This window comes from Athene noctua, chromosome 21 (genome assembly GCF_965140245.1).
Source record: "Athene noctua chromosome 21, bAthNoc1.hap1.1, whole genome shotgun sequence".
NCBI lineage: Eukaryota > Metazoa > Chordata > Aves > Strigiformes > Strigidae > Athene > Athene noctua.
The window spans coordinates 5589102-5611288 of NC_134057.1; the positions used below are offsets into that span (position 1 = coordinate 5589102).

Sequence of the window (22187 nt, forward strand, 5' to 3'; positions counted from 1 at the left end):
CTCAGCCCCAGCCAGCACCAATGCAGCTGCTCCACAGCCAGAGACGCTTTCACTAAAAAAAAATATAAAATCTTCAATAGCATTAAAAAGTGGTAACTACAATTTTAGCCTTCTGTCTCCTCAATTACAGAGATAAGTTGTCAGTAATGAAAGAGCCGAACTTAGTCAATAGCGGTATGACCAAGTGCCTGTCTGTAAGATTTAAAAGAACCACAAGCCTTGGTGGTGATCAGCCGTGTGAAACTAGCAGTCTGCTTTTAGCTACAGGAAGAAATCAAGATTAAGAAGTCTAAATTAGTCTTCTGAACTAAAAGCTGTAAAGTGATCCTGCCAGAGTGTTGATTCCTGAAGAGAAGGGAAGGGGTGGTCAGGAGCAGAGTGGGAGCCTGCCAGCCCACAGCAGGTTTTTTCTCAAAACCACACCACTGACCTTACCTGTTGTCTCCTTTGCCAGCATGTTTTCACTCGCAAAGAATAAATCCTGCTTGCCACATATGAACACACCAAGTAGATTCAGGAGGACAGCTGAGATTTCTTCAGGATACAGTGAGAGAACCTCGGGATTCGAGGACTTTTTGTAGTAACAAGGTGTGTGCTAATCTAGTTCATTTGCTTTGTTTTTTGACAGGGGAGCTGCAATGTTCTGGGAATTTCTGTGGCAGAAGTAGGAAACACTTTCAAGAATTAGAGTGTAAAACAGTCCTGTCCAACCAATACAGTTCCTCTTAGAGCAATACATACCCTTTCCCAGCTAATGGTGTGGTCTAAATGAAGTATATCAGTTTTCATTTTTATTATCACAAGGATGCAAAAACTAATTAAAGATGAGAGCAACAGAAATATACATCAGCTCTCTAAATACTGTGCTCCAAAGTTTTAATTAACAGCTTTGATTTAGAGATAGCCTCACAGATGTGACTGATTGCATTTACAGTATGGTTATGCAGTTACAAAGGGAAAGTTTACAAAGCTTATTTAAAAAATAAATCAAATATTCATGACCAGAGTTAGCTGAAGAAATTTTGTTGTACTTGTCCTTCCACTTTGTCCTCCTCTTTGCATTAGTATTTATGCTTTCAGAATTTGGCAGGAAATTTCATCTTCTTTTCAGTCCATCTAAAATAACATAATTGTTTAGATGTCAGACACCACATATGGCATCAATACAAACAATCAAAATCACCCTTTGAAATACATTTTGCTAAAGAACATCTAGCAGGATTCAAGTGTTTATGTCCATGTAATACACTACAAGTATGCTTGAAAGAGTGAACAGACAAAAGCTGCTTAAGAGGGAAAAAAAAATTAGGATTTCCTTAAAAACTGCAGTATGTGATTTGTTCCTTCATATACTAGCTTCTCAAGGTGGTAGTATATATCTAAGGAAAACTCAAATGGTTTAATTACACTTAAATACCAGCCATTTAAGAAGAATATGTGATGCCATTAAGAAAATGGATATGGTTTTAACTTATGTTCTTGCCAATTTAGTTAACAGTTTTGTAGGTCTCCAAATGCAACGTTGTAAAAGATTGTTTCATACCAATTTGTTTTCCATTAAGAGATTTTACAAGTCTAGTTACAGGTAAAATGTACCCTATGAGAAGAAGCAGAAGCTTCTAGCTCAATATGCACATTCTCCTGTCTCTTATGAGCAAGTTGGATGGTATTTTGTACTTTGGATTTTGATTGAACATCTCTATAAAGCACTTTTTATTCTTCATCTCCGACTGGGGAGACTATGAAAATGTCCATAATGTCATATGGCAAGATTAATGTGAGCTGAACCTGCCTGCTAACATGACTTTATCAATCACCATGTTTGTTAACATTTCTGCACTTGACCATCTCCATCTACAAGGCAGAGCTCATACTATTTTCTTGCCACATGAAAACAAATGCAAAATATGAACAGCAGCATTTATATAGATGATTTAGGAGGAATGTTAATGTAAAAAGACATGGTAAAACTATATAGTTTGAATATTTCCACGACACAACACTGAAGTTTTAAAGATAATTTTGTTGTTGGGGAGGGGGGTTTATGATTTATGGCAACATTTCTGCCTAAATCTGATTTAGATAATTTGAAGATAAAACATCTAATATAGTTACGTGTGTTTTCTTACCTTGGGGAGTCAATTCCACTGTCTCCTGTAATGCTGTGGTTTTCTGTTCCTTCTGAGCGTTTCTGTTCCGATACCACAGTACGTGCATTCTTAAAAACCAGATCTTTTTGTCCCAGAGGGTTTCTGGTTTCTTTGGTCTGGGAGCCTAAAGCACAGCATGCCACTGCTTCACCCACCTCATAGGTGAAGTTCTGCAAAGTGTCAGCATCTGACTCGGCCTCATTAGCGTGGCAGAAATCTGCTACAGCTGAAGCCTTTGCACATTCAGTAAGGCCAGTTTCTTCTTCCTTTCTGTGACTTGTTGGAAGAACCTGACTGCACAAACATCCTTCTTCTGTGAAATCTGGTTTTGGCTGCTCTTTTGAGCCATCTATTGATTCTTCAAAACTAGCACTTTCCTTATATGCATGCTCTCCAGAGTCATGTTTATTTACAGTTGTGTTGTACTGGGTGGGATAAGTAATAACTTTACATTTTTTTAGGGACATAGCTGTCCCCAGCTTTTGCACAGCTTTGCTCCAGTCTCTTGTATCTGAAAAAGCACAGCCATGAGGCAGGTGATACGGTTCGTAGCCTTCAAAATTGTCATCCAGATGTAATGAGTTACGGGTGTCACCATCGTGTGCTTTTTGGTACGGAAGATGGTAGTTATCAGTAAATCCTTCACTTTGCAGCTTCACTGATCTGGGATGGCTGGCGCAGTCATATTTAAATATAAGTTCACTCTTTTTGTCAGCCTTTGGCCTGTATTTCTCACCAACTTGTTTTACAAGGTTAACATTAGCTGTATAATTTGAAAGACAGACATTTTTAAATTCATTTGCTGTTTGATCTAATAACTCACATACTGTGTCAGCTTTGCACCTGCAATACTCATTTTTCAGATGTAATGAAAATTTTGCATCTTCTTTGCACACATTATCTTCAATATAGGAGTGAGGGGATTTTTTAATATCCCCAGGGTTTTTTTTGACTGCTCTTCTGCTGTAGATGTTTTCTTCAGAAGTATTACTCTCCAGAAAGTATTTACTTTTATTATCTATTTGCAAAGTAGTGCCTTGCAGATAACTGACGTTTCCACTTAAACTGTCTTTCTTTAGTTGGAGGGAAGACCTGTTAGCGTGGAGTAGCTTTGCTTTGTCAGCCTGTGTTTCACTAGCCAGCTGCTCAATTTCACAGTCAAAGGTTTTTGAGGAGTCCAAGGACTGTGGCCTTTGCAAAGCCCTTTCTTGCTTTCGAGTCCTGGACTTCAACTGACTGTTAATAGTACCTTTGTACCCTTTTGCATAAAAGTTGCATCTCCATGACATACCCTGAAAAGGGTTCTTAATTTGTTTTTTATATATGACATGGGATTCCACTGCTGCATCAGATGGTTGTTGGTTTCTGATAGGCAGTGAAACGTTCTCTTCCAGTTTCTCGTTTTGGGATGGTAGACTGTGTATGTGAAATTTCCTGTTGTTTCTGCTAATCTGCTTCTCTTTCTTTGTTTTGGTTTTCCTGGTGTGTTTTGCTGTTTTATTTTGTGTCTTTTGAATACAATCCTTTGAAAGATGGTCCTGTCTGACTATCGACATTTCAGCTGAGGTACCCTTACTGATGGTTTTTTTCTGCTCCTCAAACTTCTGCATTAATATTGTGTGTTTAATCAAATTATCAACTGTAAGAGCAGGGTTAATACGCTTGATGATTTCATGTTCAATATCGCGTGGAATATTATCTAAGTCATCTTCATCCCTGACTGGCCACTCCTTGGGAGGAAACTGGGCTGAAAATGTAGAGTACTCCTTCTTACGTTTTTCTTTTTTAGAAGTACTTCTCCAGAAAAGGCCAAAGCCAAGCCTTTTGCTTTTCAGTTTCTCTTTCACAGATGTTAGGAATTTGATGGTGTCCCAGGAATGGTTTTCAGCTGATGTGGAGATCCCTCGGGTTTGAATTGAAAGCTTCAATTCACTGAAGCCTTTTTTACTTCCTCCACTAGGTTCATGGTTCATCAGCTGCCGATGACCTTGTTCACAGACCGTGTTCTGGTCAGGGAAACAATGGCAGGGTCTGTAATGGGATATTGTAGGAATGGTTTTTTTTACTGGGTCTGCACAATGCTCTACGTTTACCAGGTAAGTGATAGGAGGTGATGAACAGCAACAACTGCTCTCCAACGGGACCATTTTATTGTCTTCGGTGGCATCATTTGTGATAAAGTATGTGTTGGGAGTCACAATGAAGTATCCTTCTCCCGTATGATAGATTCTCCTTTCTTTAATTAGAGTTCCAAGGATATTATATAAGATACTGTGAGAGGGAACTGCAACGCCTACAACAAAGGTACAGATATTTCAAATCAGAAATAAGTTTTCAAATAAAATGGGAGCTGGCCAAAAAATAACTTACATACAGCAGATCTGGAAGCCAAACTGAACATGAAATATCCAATGTATTTAGTTCACAGGATTCCAAAAGAAGTTTGAATCTGACCTGGCAACTGAAGTTTAAGTAGGGCATACGCAATTTCAACATGAAAGTGTCCAGTATCACCAGACAAAAGGCAGGAATTTTTTTAATACATCACTACTCTGCTGAGCTTCCAGAACCAGCGATTTTTGTTGCAACCAGCTGTCCCCACCCGCAGCCCTGGGCTCCCTGCAGAACAGGGACAGCCCCACTCTGCAGCAGTGTCCACGCGTGGAGGACAGCGAGGGCTGCCCCAAATCTTGGGGACGGCACAGGCGGCAGCCCTGAGGCAGGGAGAGCCATTCTGGGCCGGCCAGGGGAGGGCAGCACAGAAACATCATCCAGCTGAGGGCTCTGGTAGGTGCAATCCTGCCGGTGTCTTACAGATGAGTAGAAATCTCTAACTCTGCCACAGCCATTCCTCACTGATGAGGCAAGATCACCCCTGAGGAAGAAAGATAAAGGCCAGCTGCGTTTCTGGTTGTCACTGCAGCACTGCTGTGACAGAGCTTCAGATGTTCTCCTTCGAATAAGCAAGGATGTTCTCTTTGTGTCTGTCAGGATATGGTATTCATGAGAGAGAACTTCTGCCAGGTACAGACCAAACAGTGTGTTGTTCAAAGCATTTCCCTCTTGGCAGATTATTTAACAGTGGCTTTTAGCACTCTCTCTGAAGCTTCTGGTATAATTTTGTCAGATGACAACTGCTAACCTAAGTTTACCTCACTGAGACTGGTCTCAGCTACTGGTTTTCCCTCAGGTGTCACAGTCCCAGAGTCATTAGTCTAGTGACATCTGATCTACTACCCCAGGCTCTGGCTGATCTCCTGCCCACAGGAATGAAAACTTCCAGCAAGGTGAAAACATAGCAAGAAATACGCTCTCCCTACAAAGTTTGAGAGTACTACTTCTAGCTGACATAAAAATGCTACCTCGTGGTTGTCTCCGCACATATGGACTACATCATGTTCCTGGCAGAGTTCTGGACCAGTTTATGGGGTTGCAATAACATTCTTCCCACTAGTGAAAATGCCTACCAGACCAACCCGTAATGCTTGCAGGGCTGTAAGATTAAGACTCAAAAGAGGAAGCTCAGGATCAATCAAAGCAACCTCCTGCAGAGGGCCATAATGAGCCTTTACAGTCTCACATGCACACACACGCACTTCAGTATTGCAGATCTGAGGGAAATTGAGCATTTTTCAGATTGAAAAGAAAACGCAGCATTTAAGGGAAGTGACTGCTACCTCATCAGAAGAGAAGGATTAAAGCTCATTAGTGTTAATAATTTGCTTTCAGGAAGGAAGGGGCTGGAATGTGACCAACAAACCTGAATTTGAGACTGGTTGTGGTTTTTGATAGCAAACACCAGATGTAGACTCCTACCCAGTCCCTTTACTGTCAAAGTCAGCTATGTTCCCATCTCTTAAAGGAGGACTCCAAGTCTCTGTGATCTGACACACAGTCTATTTTATGCTGTTCCATATTTGGCACCTAAATACCCCATCTATGCCTTCCCACCCTCTAGAAAGGGCATACACTCAACATGCTACTGCACTCAGTTCCCTTGTATTCTCAAAGAAGGCTTAATACAATCTGTAAAAAGGATTACACTGAAGACAATGTTAGTGATGCTCACAGATTGAGAAGGAGTATGCACATTTATGTATGTTAACAGTTGCCTGTTAATTTATATTCATATTGCCAGCTTTGTTTGTAAACATTCAGTGGTCACTGGCCCAATAATCAGAAACTCAGGCTTTATGATACAGTCACTTTTAAAATGAGGGAGAAACGAACACATTACCTGGATAATTTTTGACTAACTGCTCCGTTAATGTTTCCTGTGTGACCATCACATGATTTGCATTCATGTCTGATATCGTACGGCATATTCCTTCTGCCAGAGGAATGGAGTCTGGCTGCAAGAGAGGATTCATGAGAACAAGGGTCACATCACCTGAAGTCCACAAGGAGGAAAGAAATAAAAGATCGTTTGAATGGAATAGTGTTTCATTTTTTCTATTAGCTGTGACAGATTTTCACTGAAAATTTCTTGTGTTGCCTCAGAACAAGCAACTTACCCTCAGCTAATTTTCTTTGGCAAATTACTCAGAAATATTTATCAGAAAAGGGACTTTTCAAGTGCCTTTGTAATGAAGGAAACAGAAGGTTAGCTTAGGCATGTTTGTTTGTTATTAAATTCCATCTTAAACCATCATTTAGTTTAATAAACAGGGAGCCGAGAGAGAATTATAATTGTCTGATGACTGATGACTTTTTAGATGACTGTTTACATATGAAACCATGCAGGACCTGTATTTCTCTAAGTAGCTAATGAAAAAGGTCAACATCCAATAATCTTAAGTACAAAATCTTTTCACCGAGTCAGAATGCAAGGGAAAAAAGACCAGCAACAAACTTTGTCCCTTGTCTAGCACATACATTTTAATAGAAGTGTTAAAAATTCCATTTTTAGACTGTGCTCTAGAACAAGAGATTATCTACTAGACTTGGCAGAGGGCATAAACTCATTACAACTGCATGCATTTTTTAGGCTACATCACCATCTCTCCGGGTGAGAGACAGTAACATTGTTCCTGTTCTGCATGATGAAAGCAGAAGCTCAGAGGGGTCGCAAGTGTGGCACAGCTCCCCTGGTAACTCTGTAGCCCAGGGGGCTGAAAAGGGTCTTAGTCCTTCGCCTCAACTCCCCCATCCATAAAACCCAAAGATAAACACTGCCCTCTCCCCTCTGCAGGATGGCAAGGCCAGTAAGAGCGAGCCCAGCCGGTACTTCTGGTGCGGTACCAGCGAATGATGTAGGAAAACTTGAAATAAGTATTTTCCCTGAAAGCTGATGACAAAGCACAAAGCAGGGACTCACCTGAGGTCTGTGCATACAGTAAAACAATGATCGCATACACGTTCTCAGACAAACAAAAAGCTTTCTTCTTTTTTTTTTTAATTAGACCGGTCATCTGTTCTCACTCCCTGGTGGTGTCCTGTGCTTCCCTGGTCTGTGTTGCACAGAAAGTCCCTAGGTATCCTCAGCTGCCAGCGCCGGCAGAAGGCACCGGCGACTCCTGGTTACTTCACAGGGCAAAAACTAGTGTATTTACTGCTAACAGTAACTTCCCTGCAAGTAAGAAGTGACATTTTAAATTAAGTGATATTCGCGTTTAACTAAACTGCAATTGGATAGGCTGTTGCGTGACTCTGTAACCCGATATTTGTCCTTCAGGCAGAAAACTACAACAGAAACATTTTTCTGAGTAAATGAATTAAGCAACAGCACTTTGAAGAGCTTAAATTGCTCTTGACCTTTGTTTTACAACTGCTGCTACGTTCAACAAAAAGCACTCGGAAAAAAGTCCTGGCATACAGTTTCCTCAGTGATGTTGCTAGGATACTCCTCGCAGGTGCCGAAACCATTGCAAGCTTTCTTTTTGTGTGGGAAAAGGCCATCAGCATCCAGTAATAACTCTTGTGAAGAGTTTGCTGGCTAAAGTCTCTGCTGTAGGCACACCATACTGCTGCCTGTTTTACCATTTGTTCCTGCAGAGCACCAGACTGCTAAGGAGTAAAACACCAACATTTATCCATTATCTTTATTATTATTATCTTGCTATCATTGTCTGCACCTGTCTCACAGCCTCAAATCCCATCTCTCCATTCAGAGAAGGCCCTTTCAGAATAATATTTAAAACAAAAGATTAAGCAAAAGCTAACTTGATTCTGAAGGGAAAAAAATACACACACACTAAAATTGTGTTCAAATGCAAGTCTATAAAATGATTGTTGCAAATCAATAGTGACAGAGTACACACGTGCTAAAAACACAAATAGTAGATATCATTTCCTCATGACTTTTTGAAATAAAATCTGAAATAGTGAAAACAAGAGTTAGATCATTAGCAACATTGATAAGCAATATGGGAGAAGGCCCAGGCAGCACCCTACAAGTGTCTATCAATTTCTTATTAAAATCTTTGTTGATTTACTTTCCACAGCTAAATAACTGTTGCAGTTGTTCTTCAGTTGTTCTCCCAAATTTGATGGAAATACCTAAAAGTTGCATCCCTTAGATTTGCACAGGGAGCAGCCTTAATGATTGTTCAAGCTATGTCTCACAGGCCTGATGCAAAATCACCAAAATGCCATCCTTGTTAAAGCTCTTCGGTATCTGTCTCTTTACAGTCAAAAAAAGCCTGCAGAATCCCCTGCTCCCTTCCCTACTCTACATAAACCATCTGATGAGAATCATCTTCCTGGTTTCTTCATAGCTTTTATAAAGGACTTGCTTATACCTATGTGCAAGGTACCTGTCAGCAGTCAAGGAACTCAGACTAATCCTCTTGATCATTTAAAATACAGCATGGTTCCCATTTCAACGCTCCGCAGCTCTTCCAGAATCATGTCTACCAATGCCAATCAAGGCAGCTTGCCAGTACTCATATATTATTATCCTTCAGTTTGGTTTACCTGTCTATTCAAACTCTGCTCGTTACCTGGACACCTGAAACCCAAGAATACCCTTTTGTAGCACATATCAGTCACAATGTGGGGAAGTCATCTGTAATATGAGCATCAGATAAAAAAACTCAGTGCACAGGAAAGCCTCTGGGTATTCTTGACTAGCACAAAGTGATTTTTTGTTCCGTCTCTGTAATGTGAGCTTTACCATCTTTCACTGCGTTGTTTAACAGAATTTTTGCATCTCTCGCTCTAAGAGAAATTACATAAAAGGGAACTTATCTAGGTAAAAACCAGGCTAGTTCTGGGGAAGTGAATAGAGAGGCATTTTATTACAAGAACGCTCAATTTACTTCTTAAAAGTTAGGGTAAATGATTTATATAACAAAAAAGGTTTAACAGTAAATTCATTCCAGGGGGAAAAAAAATGCAAATCAAGAATAAACTCCCTTATATGATTCCACTTACATCTGTTGAGACAGAGAAGACACAGCACATGGAAATAAAAGATTGACTTTTCAGTTTTGTAGCTGGAAAGATCTATCATGGAATTGCTTTGTATGCTCTGTTAAAGTTGAACATACGGAGATCCCACAGATCTGGTGCCTCTTTGTGTGAGAGCCCTGGTATGTTTGATGTACTTTACTTTTTGCATAAATGCACCAGGAAAGCCATAAGAAAGTACAGCTCTTTTAGAACTGCCAGGCTTCTGCTCTTCTGTAGGCTATAGCACACCTTGGTCACATAGGAAAAATTATAATTAAAGATAAAAAATTTTAAGGAACAAAAAGTTAATAAGAACATCCTAGAAAGTTGGGAACTGTAGTGAAACACTTTTTGAACATTAATTTTACAAGATGTGTTCATATTAAAGAAGAAAAATTCTATGTGTATTATGAAGACAGCGTTAAGATCATTAAAACATTTTCAATTTTGAGTATATATTAGGGAAACTATTTTGGCACAAATATTGTGTACTAGAGGATGCTGTCAGAAACATCCTTTTACTGAAGCAAAGAGTAAATAGTTCAATTGCATTAAAATTGTCAAATATTGTAACATGTTTGATCTGTTACTGAAACAAACAAAAGCTCTCAGGAACAGCAGACAATATCTTTCTGTTGTTTGATTATTTAGTACAACTCTCAAAGAGAGAAGCAAAACAATTAAGTGTCAGTTTAAGGTCACTGACACTTCTTCAGTTGATATTAAAGAATCCACAAACACATCAAATTTCTATACCTACTGATTCCTGCAAGAACAGACACCCCCAAATCAGGACAATTAGGCAAAAAATGTCCTCCATTTAGACTCAATTGCTGTTTTTTACAATCAGTGGGTGATGCCATGGACTTGTAAAACAAACAAAAAACCAAACACCAACCACTTTTTCTCCCTTTCCGACAACACCCGAAAGCCTAGTCCCAACTGCAAGTGTTACGAACTTTTAAAGTTTTAACATTCCTAGCCAAGAACCATCAAATCCTTCCTCTAATCTTAGGGCTAATAGCAACCCACAGCCATCTTCTCTTTCATCAGCAATAAAAAATAAACCACAGGCAGGTATGGTGAAAACCTGCAAAAAAGGGAAGAGCTCTCCCCTGCAACCTTGGTTCACGTCCCCGATAGGAACAAGTTATACAGCACACACCAAGATGCTCAGTGTGCTACAGTTTTCCTTAAGCCAAGCACAGTGGGAAAGTTTTCCCATTGAAACTTGTATCTCTGATCTTCAGAGAGATCAACCTCTTCAACACTTACCGAGGCCACTGACATGTCCACTTAAATGCTCCAGGAACGGTTTGGGAGCAAGTTTCCAGCTCCAAAGGTACTGACTGAACGCATGAGCAAGCATGCAGCTTCAAACAGACTGTTGAAAAGAAAACAGCACTTCTGCTTCCTTGAAGACTAGCAGGCAAGTTGTCCAGTGGAGATCTGTGTTCCACCTGCAACAGCCGGCAAGACAGCCAACAAGCAAAACCATATAAACACATCTGCCTTGGGGCCATCCCTGCTGGCCCCTGCGCAACTGGCAGAGAAGTTGAACTATGAGCAACAGCATTCAAGATAATTATTTTTCATATAATTTAGCATGCTGATAGCTTTTAAGTCTATTCACATATAGCATTGAACATAACCAGCACAGCTGATAGCAAGGAAAATCATCTTTAACCATTTCAACATTTAGCATCAGGCTTGATTGTAAGACAGATTGATTCAAAAGCTTAATTGCAGGGAGGTAAAAATAACCCAAATTGAAGCAGTCCCGGGCAAGTTGCAAAATCATCAATGACTAACTGATGGAGCCGAACAGCAGAACAGGAATGAACAAGTCACTGGCAACGTGTCTGGCTCCTTTAACTGTCTGCAGGTGGTGCCATCCATTGCTACAGGAATTTGACACAAGCACGTATTTTCCACTTGGCCTGGCCCAAAAAAGCCCCTGAAAGCCCTTTGCATCTCCACTAAAACAGCTCTGTCTTTTCCTTGCTCCCAGCCCTGTCCTCTCTTCTGAAATAAATCTCAGACCATCCAAATAGCTCTTTATTATCAAAAGCTTTGTTCTAAGCAGAAAGCGTTGCTGGGTGGTGGTTAGATACTTACCTATGCAGTGAAAGACTAGAAAAACATCATCACGCAGTTGTGCATTCCTGTCTCTGTTTAGCTAAAGATCAACTCCAACTGCTGCAGTATTCCCAGAGCTGACTCCTTTTCCTGGCTATGTGCTGTCAAAGAAAAGGCAGTCACAAAAAGTATACAATACAAAGCTACAGTCATGGAAATAAGATATACCCATGGTCATGTCTCCCCTCTCCAGAATGGACCAAAATTCATTTTTTTGCACTGGCTTCAGTTTACATTTACCCCAGCCAAGGAAAGTCACAGACTAATCCTTCAGAGAAACAGCACCCACAGAGCTATTCAAAAGAGAACACAGCCCCCTGCAGAGGGTTTCCAGCAAACCATGAATCAGGGGACACGTGACAGCTATTATGTCCAACTCACTCCCAGGCAACACTTGGCCAAATCCCACCCACCGCAGAAGAAGCTGTCAGCTTGGTGCAGCTGTAGCTTCCCTCAGAGCCAGGCCTCTGGCCTGCAGTGAGGACAGCAGCCACCATCACACACCGACGTGGAGAGAAACAGTCCTCAGATCTTGTTTCAGGGCATATCTCAGTGCAAGGAGTTTTTTTTTCATTCAGCTGAGAACCAAAAAAGCAAAAACCACCAAACCAACAACAAAACAACCCACAGATAAAAATCAAAAACCAGTTTAGAAATGAAAAGCAGTATCTTTACTACCACAGGAGGTCTCAGAGAAATTGTTTGGATTAAACAGCACTAGTTTGAGTTTGAGGACCTTAGCCCACAGTTCCCAGATGTTGAAAATGTAGAACAATTCCAGGGGAAAAAGTAAATGATGCAGTCCATGAAGTACCTAAACAAGTCATCTGAATGACAGGTTAGCTTTGTTGCAGTGTTTTCTTGGGAACAAGCAAAATATTTCGTAATTTCAATGGAGTTTTCAGCCTTGGAAACTCAGCATATAGCTGGCCATAGTCCACAAAAGAGCAATCCCGTATCCAGAAAAAAAAAATTGCTACAAGACAAAAAATAAAGCTCGCTCTTTTTTCTTCTTTTTTAGAAACCAGAATAAAGTTCACAGAGGTTCTGTTTTATTTCTGTTTTTCAAATAAGCAGTTTTTCAGCTTTCAAAACAGACTGAGTTTGCTAAACAAACAGCAGTTGCAGTTTCAGTTGCTTCATTGCCCAGAAATCTTTCTGATTCAGTACAAATCAGGCTGCTTATGGAGAAGCTGTGCACTGCCAGCGAGTAGAACATGAATTGCTGCTGATTCATCAGTAGAAGATAAATATACTAGGGAAAAAAATTGTTTCAAATCATATATTAATTATTCCCAAGGGCTTCACTGTATTTTCACCAGTGAGGGCGGTTTGTTGGGGTTTGCATATTGAGCTTTCTGTTTGTTAACAGTGTGGCAGCACTGTGTCACAGTAATGATACGCACTATTAGCATCTCTTTTCAGTTCTCCCAGGAGTGTTTATATAAAGCACAGTAAAGAACTGGCAGAGTGGCTCTGGGTGTATGTTGTTTTTAGAAATGCAGGTACCTACATTTCTCTAAACTGATGTTTAAAAAAGCCCCAAACAGATAGCAAGAAAAACATTATGCAAGTATCACAGCAATTTTATCAACTTAAAGAAAACCATGCTGCCACCAGCCTCAGCTTCTCTGTGCATGTCATGGTTCATTATGCAAATTTTTAACTCATGGACTGTATAATCAAAAACTCACTAAATCTCTCTAAGTATGAGAGAAGCAGCAAAGTTGTCTGAATAAAGCCACTCACCTTTTTCTGCTGATACATCTAATCAATTTTTATTTGGCATTGAACGAAAGCAAGGCTTTTAACAAGAGTCCTCCACAACAACAAAGGCCAAGAGTATCCTGGGCTGAATTAACAGGAACAGAACCAGTAGATCAAAAAATTTATTATCTCCCTCTACTTGGTGCTTATTAAACCACATCTGGCATACTAAGTCTAGTTTTGGGCCCCCAATACAGAAAAGACATCTATAAATGGGGATAAATTCACCAAGATGGTCAGGGCTGGAACACTTGCCCTGTGAGCCAAGGCTGAGGGAATGGGTCTTGTTGAACCTGGAGAAGAAATAGTTCGGGGGGGACCTGACAGCAGACCCTTGAGAAGATGGAGCCAGGCTCTGCATAGCGGTGCCTGGTGGTAGGATGAAAGACAACAGGCATCAGTTGGAACAGGAGAGGTTCAGCCTGGCTATAAGGAATACCTTCTTGCCTTTAAGGACAGGGCAGCAGTGGAGCAGGTTGCCCAGAGAGGTTATGCAGTCTCCAGTCCTGGGGAGTTTCCATGATGTGACTGGATAAAGCCCTGAGCAACCTGGTCTGACCCAATTGCTGACCCTTCTTTGAGTAGGAAGTAGGATAGACTCCCAGGACTAAAATAGTAGTCCAGTCATCTGGTTTAGTTGGATGCCAGTATGTGTGCCTCCCACAGCCACTCTCACCCCCCACTTCGACCACCCTGCTTTCCGTAACCCAATGCAATCACACTTTTGACCTCCACTAGCTCTGAAGTTTTCTTGGGTTACACCAAGTTAAATAAAAAAGTTACGCTTACATCATGTTGTTAATGAGGCCATGCAAAACTGCATCATATGGTAAAACTATTGGTTTTCTCTTCAAACAAATAGCTACTGTTTTCATAATATTTTTTCCATAACTGAACTCCATCTGTGCAGTCTTGTTAGAGCTGGTGCTGTCCACAGTGATGGAGTGGACGTGTCCTAAAGCAAGATGGCCATATAGAAAAGCTAAAACTAGCCTTGAAAACTGCCTTGATTTTGAAACCCTACCAATGACCATAGCTGAGGCACTACTAATGAGTGCAATTGATTTCATTAATTACATGTTATTAACACAAACTGTTGTCTTTTCTGAGACAGAGAAAATATTAACACTGTTCAAATTATCCTCATCCTAAAAGAGCATTAAGGCAGTTAAGATTCAAGTTGCAAGAAATTCAAGACTGAGTATAGCACAGCTCAGCCTGTTTCTTGAGTTTTGTTTTCTCACTCAAAAGACAGAAGCAAGAGTTGCTTCTGCTGAAAATCTTTGGCACTGAGAAATATACAACACGTATCAAGTTCTTCACAACTAATCTTGGAGGTTATCTTTAGAGAAATTCAGAGTAAATTAAACTGAATGGAGCTTATTATAAAAAAATTACACACTCCTGGTACTTGTTAAATAGTGTGACTAGAGACTACTTGCTGAGACAGTGAAAAAATGTGCACACATAAACGCTTTTGCAGATTACACCTTTCAGGTTATTCAATCTGAGCAGATCTGCTAAATGCATCAGAATTCTGGAGAACTTTACAGAACCTTGTACCCTGCACCTTACTGCTCTGAGTTCAATCAGTAGTCCGAATATAACATTTGGGTTTAGTGCAATACGTATTCAACTGAGAGAAGGCTTTTATAATACAGGATGAATACCTTAGTAAGAATTTGATATGGAAATGCATGAGACATGCAGGGGTATCATCTCATCTGAAATCAGTGGTAAGGGCTACATGCCAGCTAAAATTAGGTGCTAAATGTTATGAAATAATGTAAGGTTTACATAGCCATTATGTGGAGAGCATTAAACTAGTAAGCAAATAACAAGGTAGATAAAGTGTCCTCAAGGAGTACAAATGTTTTATTCCATTTTTCCTCCTGAAAATATATCGACAGAGTCACCACTGGAACAACTGTGATAACCAGGAAACCTCAATTACAACTGAATATGCAACTTAGTAAATTCTGAATCTGATACCTTATTGAAAATAATTTTTAAAGTAATGTTTGAGAATAAACCAGTTAAAACTCAAACTATTCTTCATGGTCTGTCAGGCTATATACAGCAGTGCAAAATAAAGCACCATTTTAGGTCATCCACTCTTTTCAAGCCTGAAGAAAATAAAAAGAAACAGAACTCCAAATAATCCTAAAAAGTCAAATACGAAGTATGACCCCATACTGTGAGTTACACTTCACAGAAGCCAGCACCATTGAAGTACAAAATTATTCTCCTTTGACTTGCAAACCTACATCCCTGTTTGTGAGACAGGATGAAAGACACTGGAAGAAAGGAACTCCAAAAGAAAGGAATGCCGTGAAGCACATCCCCAGCCTCCTGCTGAGTTGCCATCCTCATTAAGATTGTGTGTTCCTGTGCCCAACTACAGAGTGCCCGAAAAACAACATCCACTCCGGTGTCATGACCTTTTGTAGGCAAAACAGGAATCAGCTACTCCCAAGGCCATAATTTGATCTATAGCTTCATTAGTCATGCAGCAGAACGATGCTGATACTGACATTAATTGCTGTGAACAAATTTTAATTACTCAAATGAAAATAAAGCCTGTCCTAAAAGCTTGCCAGGTCCATTTTGTAAAAGACTTTTTCTCTCATTTTAAGCAAGGTTGAGAATTGCTAAGAAGTAGAGAATACTCATGCATGCAGTTATAGATGGACTCCAGGTGTACTGGTTTCACAGGTGGCACTTCAAAACTGTTCCTGAAAGCTGGCACAAACATGCAGAGAAGCTCAGCGTGTGAGGACCTCCACAGTGAGATGGCCAGTGCCTGCAGAGCCACATGTCAGCACTGCAGAGATCACTAAATAAATTACACCTGTGAGTCACCACACAGGAACAAATGTAGTTCCCCAAAATTGTCCCCACTTTGGAGGGTAATTACATTTTATAAATACAATGGAAGTTTTACTCTGTACTCCTCAAGCTGTTGCTGAACCTTCTGCTAGAGACTCAATTCCACCCCTCCTATCACAGGGATTCTGTCTGAATATCAAATTAGCATTAAAGCTCCCCAGAATCAAGGATCTTCAGAGACCATCTCTGCCTATTTTTTAGCCCCCTTTCTGAGTGTTTCTCTTCTAAGTTCTGGGAGAGACTCACACAAGGTAAAGAGAAGTGAGGCGCTAGACCTACCAGATGACTCCACCAAATGCACAGACAAGAACACTAAATTCCTTGTCTGATCTCATCCCAATTCGGTCAATACCTCCAGCAAAACCAGATAAAACTCAACACTTCACAGAGAAGTGTATTGTCCTTTCCATGTCACTCTTCAATAAGTTATTTTTCAAGTGAGATAAATTTGCAGCCTGCAGTAGGGACCTAAAGGCTCAGCAGAGGCCAGCAAGCAGACCTCTCCTTAAGAGAAGCGATCAACACATGACACGAACACAGAGAAGGCAGAGCCCGCATGCCAATCCCAGCCTCAGCCCATCTGGAAAGTGCAGGCCTTTCTTAGCTTTCCTTGTGAATAATTTGTAGCCCTGCAAAGAGGCGCTGAACCAGCAGCAAATTCAGCTTCTAAAGGCTAAGCAAAAGCTTTTCAATTTTCCGTTGTTCACTTCTATCCAATAGGAACCATAAAAAGGGAAATCAGGCAGTTCAGGCACGTGAAAGATGCTGCTGTCAAGAGAGAAGGCCGGCTGGTATGTCAGAAACGAACTGGCTATGACCAAGGACAACAAGCAAGCAGCTACTGAGATGCATTCTCCTGAACTATCGCCCCCGTTTCTCTCTTCAAAGGCTCCTGAGGTCAGTGCCCTCAAACTGAGTATTTCCAATTGTATTTAATCTCAGTAGAGACTCCCCTACTCCTCTCCCAGCACCTGCCCTGCATGCATTCCCCGTGGCTCTACAGGAAAGGCGGGAGGGAGCAGTTTGCCCCTCGTTTGGTAAACAATTGACTGAACAACTCAGCTAAGCACAGGAGATGATCTGACAGAGAGAGATGTTAGCATTTTGACAGAGGCTGCTCAGCTGTCAGATCAAGAGGAAAAGTTTTTTTGAACTAGCCCTACTTCACCCTCTGAGGGAGATTTTATTTGAAATTATTTTCCCTTCCTCTTCTCATCCATGCCCCAAGGAGGAGACTATAACATCTCCTACCAGTCCTGGGAGTACCATGCAAACCAGAGATGGAATCCCCATCAGAAGGGAAGAGAAAGACATTTTGGATTTTACCTGGGAAAACATACAGCAGGACAGTTTCTCATTCTTAATAAGCATTTGGGACAGGATTTTCCCTTTATTTATTTTTGTGGTGGCCGACATCAGTCAAGGTGTAATCTATTCCACATAAAGTCCGGATGTCCAACTCCCCGTATATTTTTCTAGAACAAACCTCATTGGAACTGCTGGCATAAAGAGTAACACAAAGATCTGTGCGACCACAGTGTCTTCTGAAGACGAGCAATACCCAGAAAAACTCCCTGAGATACAGCAGTGAGGAGGACTTCTGGGTGCCAAGGGCTTTAAAACCAGGGTGCAACAGGAACTGGAGTACGCCAAGATAGCATGGTAGTATAATTCTTCATTGAAATGTGACTTGGCAAAATTAGTGCTGCTGTACTGCATGGCCATTGCTTCTCACTTACTGTCCAGCAAACAAGTGGTTGTGGATTAAAAAGGAAAAAATTCCAGATGGTTAGCTGATTTTTCTTGTGAGTTTGAAAACTCAGTCTTGACACTTCTCATGTACCATGGCCAAGGATAAAGATACTGTGGGCCAAGTGATTCCCACCACTGACACTGGTGCCCCAGATTGTGAAGATTCACCAAACACTGCTAGAGTTTGCAGACACTGCTATGGCTGTGTGCTGCAGGAAATGTTTCCTAGGAACCACTTAGGACACTGCTTGGTTCCCAACATCCCAGCATTTAGTCACAAATCATGAGAAACCCAAATGGCTTGAATTCCATGTTACTGCCAACAATAACATGACAACAGATAGATGAAAAAAAAAAAACCAAACCAAACAGTCAAATCTCTGTATAAAACAAAGACAGCAGATGTGATACCAATAGCTTCATTTTTAAATATTGTCAATTTCTTTAAAATACAAACCCAAATAAACCTTTGCCCTTTGCATTTTAGTTGTCTAACTTGTCACTTGCTTTTCTATAAAAGGAATATAAGGAACATATAAGGAATGGGAGAAGAGTCTTCCAGAGCAGAAAATGGTCATTATGATGACTGATGGAAGAGAAGGCACAGAATACATCAATTTTAACCAGAAAATTACCTAAACAAAGACACTCAAATTACAAATTTGTTTCAGTTAAGCTTCCAGAAATGGAAGTAAAGCCATGAAAATGTCACTTCAACATCAATTGTCTAAAAAGGTGAAATTCACAAAGAGAAGCTTCTTCAAAGGCATTTGATTAAAGAAACTTGAGAGAAGTCTTAACTTGTTAGAAACCCCTTTGGGTGTTACTTCAGCAAGAGAGAAGATGATAGGGGAAATTATCTAATTCATTCACCAAAGTAATTTACATTTGGATTCAACCAGCCATGCTATGCATCAGAAAAGAAGTTACAGGGAAGCAAGGAGGTAAAAAACAAAGGAGGCAAGGACTCTCCAAACCATCCCCAGAAGAGGGCAAGTAACATAGCAATATTCACCAGCGGTATAAAACTTAACTATGGTAAAAGAAAACCATTCCCAACATACCTAGAGGTATTACTGCCTTTTAGAGGGACACTGTTATATTCTTTATAACATCTCATTTGGATTAACAAATAACTATTTGATTAAGAGGTCACAAGGCTACTTGTGATCAGGGAAGATGAACTCACGCTGGAGCAGATGCTACCAGAGTTTAGTAAAGTTACCACAGTGCCTGAGAAATAAGACTGTATAAAGAGACCAATTTTCTGGTCAGAAAACAGGGCTGCTACAGGGAGTGGCTATGCTCTACAATTTTTGTGAAAAAAGAGTAAATACTAGAAAAAAAAAAAAATCTATGCGATTTAAGCTAAAGCCAGTGTTAAGAGAAGTATAAAGATGTTGAGCTGGCCAAGGACAAGACAGGCTAGACATCAGAAATCTTCGTGTTAAAAATTTTGAAGTAGAACTTGAAGAATTCCTCAAGTCTTCCAAAAGTTGACAGATTTCTTGCTTCATGAAAGAATTCAAAACTCCACTTTTACTCAAAGAACAGCTAGTTAGCTTCAACAAAAAAGCTTTTGTGATTTTTTAATGATCTAATTATTATTATTTATGATATTATTATTATTATTATTACCTTCTTGAGGTAAAACATACTTCCAACTTAAAATATAATTCATCCCTGGACAGAGAGGATTACAGAGCTACACTGAGGGAAAAATAACAATAAACCTCTCAAATAATGACAACTATGAAAATCTCTACTAACCTTTGGAAATCCAACTAAAAAGGGATTTGTTTGCACTTCACCAAGCATGTGTTCGTTACTACAGGGTTTAAGAGCTGTACATCTTCACTTCAGCGTTTTCTATTTGTCTTTGTTAGCAGCTTTCCTGGTTTGGTTGCTAATGCTTCTGACCCTTTAGTTTTGGGAAAGTTAAAGCATGAGTGGTTCATATCAAAACGTTAAAGCAGACATCTGAGCTGACTCGAAGCAAGGACTACACTGCTCACCACTTACCTGCGTTGTGCTTGGTAATTAGAATTTTGTATCTCCTATAATCACCTTCAACAGAGAGCAATCCTGATTAACCGTGTCAAAAACACACAGAAAAGTGCAAGAACTACAGAAGTGCCACAGTGTTGTCTCCTCCTACTAAAGGTCAGTCAGAAAAAGAGCGGCCTTCCAGGGTGCTCCGCAGGATGAACCGACACAAGCCCCAGTAAAACAGACCCAGGGATTAATGACTCCAGCATACCAGTCTGCCCTCACTCCAGGAATTATGAACAGTAAAGGGATTTACTGACTAAAACCAACACACCTCAAGTGCAAACTGAAGAGCTGTGAGGCAGCAGTCAATACCAGGAGCAGGAATGTACTCTCCTCCCCTTGTGAACCACAGTTTCCATGCTGGCTGGTATATTCTGCAGCCACTAACAGTTCAGAGGACTTTTTGTGGCACCTTTGCATTAAGAGCACTTGATAATCCAGCAGCTGCATTTCTATGTACATATTAAGTCCTTGATTGCAGCCTGGCCTCATTAGACTGCAGAGGTCACTAGCACAATTAACTGAATATGAACTAATTGCAGATAGCAGACAGAAATGATGGCTAAATACCAACCAGTACGATCTAGTTAAAAATACTCAAAAAATTTCCCTCGAGGTTGTTTTGTCATTGTTGTTACTACAGCCAGATCTGATAGCATGCTCTCTGTGTAACCCATGAGAGGTAATAACTTCAATTTATATCATGGCAGGAATCAGTGCTGGAATATGTCATCTTCTGCAAAATTCTCATCTTCTAAATTTTTCATGTGAATAATCACATATTTAAGGCAGCAACCTGAATGTGTCTGAGCCCGACTTCTTAGATCTTCCATCAGTGTCACTTGTAAGCATTTTTAGAAAAGATTTAACAGATCATTTTGTAGGTTGTTTATTTGTTTGTTGGGGTTTTTTTTGGTCAACATTTCCAGAGGAATTAAGACTAAAAGCAGCTGCTGACTTCAGAGCATCATGCCTTCATTGGGTAGCAAGGTGCCTTTCCCCCCTCCCCGGGCAGCCATCACCCCACCCACGGTGCCATGCGCCCTCCACTTTTACCTTCTCCAGTGGCAGCACATTCTGTAGCGTTTTCCCAGAGAAATCTTTGTGCTGAGACAGTCCATAACACCCAGCCCCAGCATTTTTTTTAATTCATCATCCTTTGTCTAAAACTATTCATGATGAATTAAGCTAAGTTAGTCTTCCACCGGTTGTGAATGCACCTTCCAGTTCATTACAGTATCAGTCTCTGGACACATTATACCAGTCACCTCCTCCAGGAAACAGCATTACCCACAACAAAACACTGAAAGCAACCAGCACACCTGCTTCCTATCACATTCTTCCTAGATACTGTGTCCCTGCCTACATTGCAATGACTCACCGGGTCACCGCTGACTTGACTTCAGAATCCCAGCAGCTGAAACCCAGTTTGTCCCAGTGTCCGAACCAACAGGGAGGCTGTGCCCCTGGAGAATGCCGTGGTGGTGATGTCCTGCTCACTCCCCGCTTTTCCACCAGCCCGCCTGCAGGATTTTTGCCTGCCAGGATTTACTGCCTGAGGCAGAAGTTACCTGAGGAGAGAGTGGCTGGGTGCTTCCAGCTGATAAAGCCTCTGATGGCAGCGCAGGCTGTCCTCCTTGAATCAACCAGCAGCTCTGCAAAACGGAGAGGATCTCACCGTCGGGATCACACAGGCAGGCAGTGGAGATAAGAAATAGTCGGGATGAAAGCAAATACAGTGGCACTGGAGGGGTCCAGCACTGGCTATGTGTTGCTGCCACTGTGCTCGGCCTTGCCCCAGCCGGGGCACTCTCCCTCCACAAAGTCTCACTCTGGGCTGGAGGAACCTGCCTCTATTTTGCACTAAAATTTCACAGAGACCAAAGACTCCCTCCCCACCCCACCCCGGCGTTTTCCTCCCCCAGCTCGGGGCTCTTGCCCTGTCTCAGATTACGCTTTTCTGAAGTGAGGCCCTGGCAGAGCAGGCAGGGAGGCACCAGGGCAAAGGCACAGAGGCCAGGCTTTGGCACTGCTCCGCGCCGTTTT

General features: G+C 41.0%; 1 protein-coding gene across 5 annotated transcripts; it reads right to left on the reverse strand.

Moving 5' to 3' along the window:
• Positions 1-823: 823 nt before the first annotated feature.
• On the reverse strand, positions 824-21927 carry STOX1 (storkhead box 1). Of its 5 annotated transcripts, none has more exons than XM_074924265.1 (7): positions 21713-21927; positions 11661-11782; positions 10818-11002; positions 7468-7719; positions 6388-6502; positions 2130-4443; positions 824-1116 (listed from the first exon to the last, which is right to left on the reverse strand). In XM_074924265.1, the coding sequence occupies exons 4-7, from the start codon at positions 7501-7503 to the stop codon at positions 1077-1079; spliced, it is 2505 nt and encodes an 834-aa protein (XP_074780366.1). In that variant the 5' UTR covers positions 7504-7719; positions 10818-11002; positions 11661-11782; positions 21713-21927; the 3' UTR covers positions 824-1076. The 5 variants fall into 5 exon arrangements, with proteins under 5 accessions (XP_074780366.1, XP_074780365.1, XP_074780368.1 ...); XM_074924264.1 differs by lacking the exon at positions 21713-21927 and adding an exon at positions 21523-21648; XM_074924267.1 differs by lacking the exon at positions 21713-21927 and adding an exon at positions 11850-11921 and having other exon boundaries at positions 11661-11771.
• Between the last annotated feature and the right edge of the window lie 260 nt (positions 21928-22187).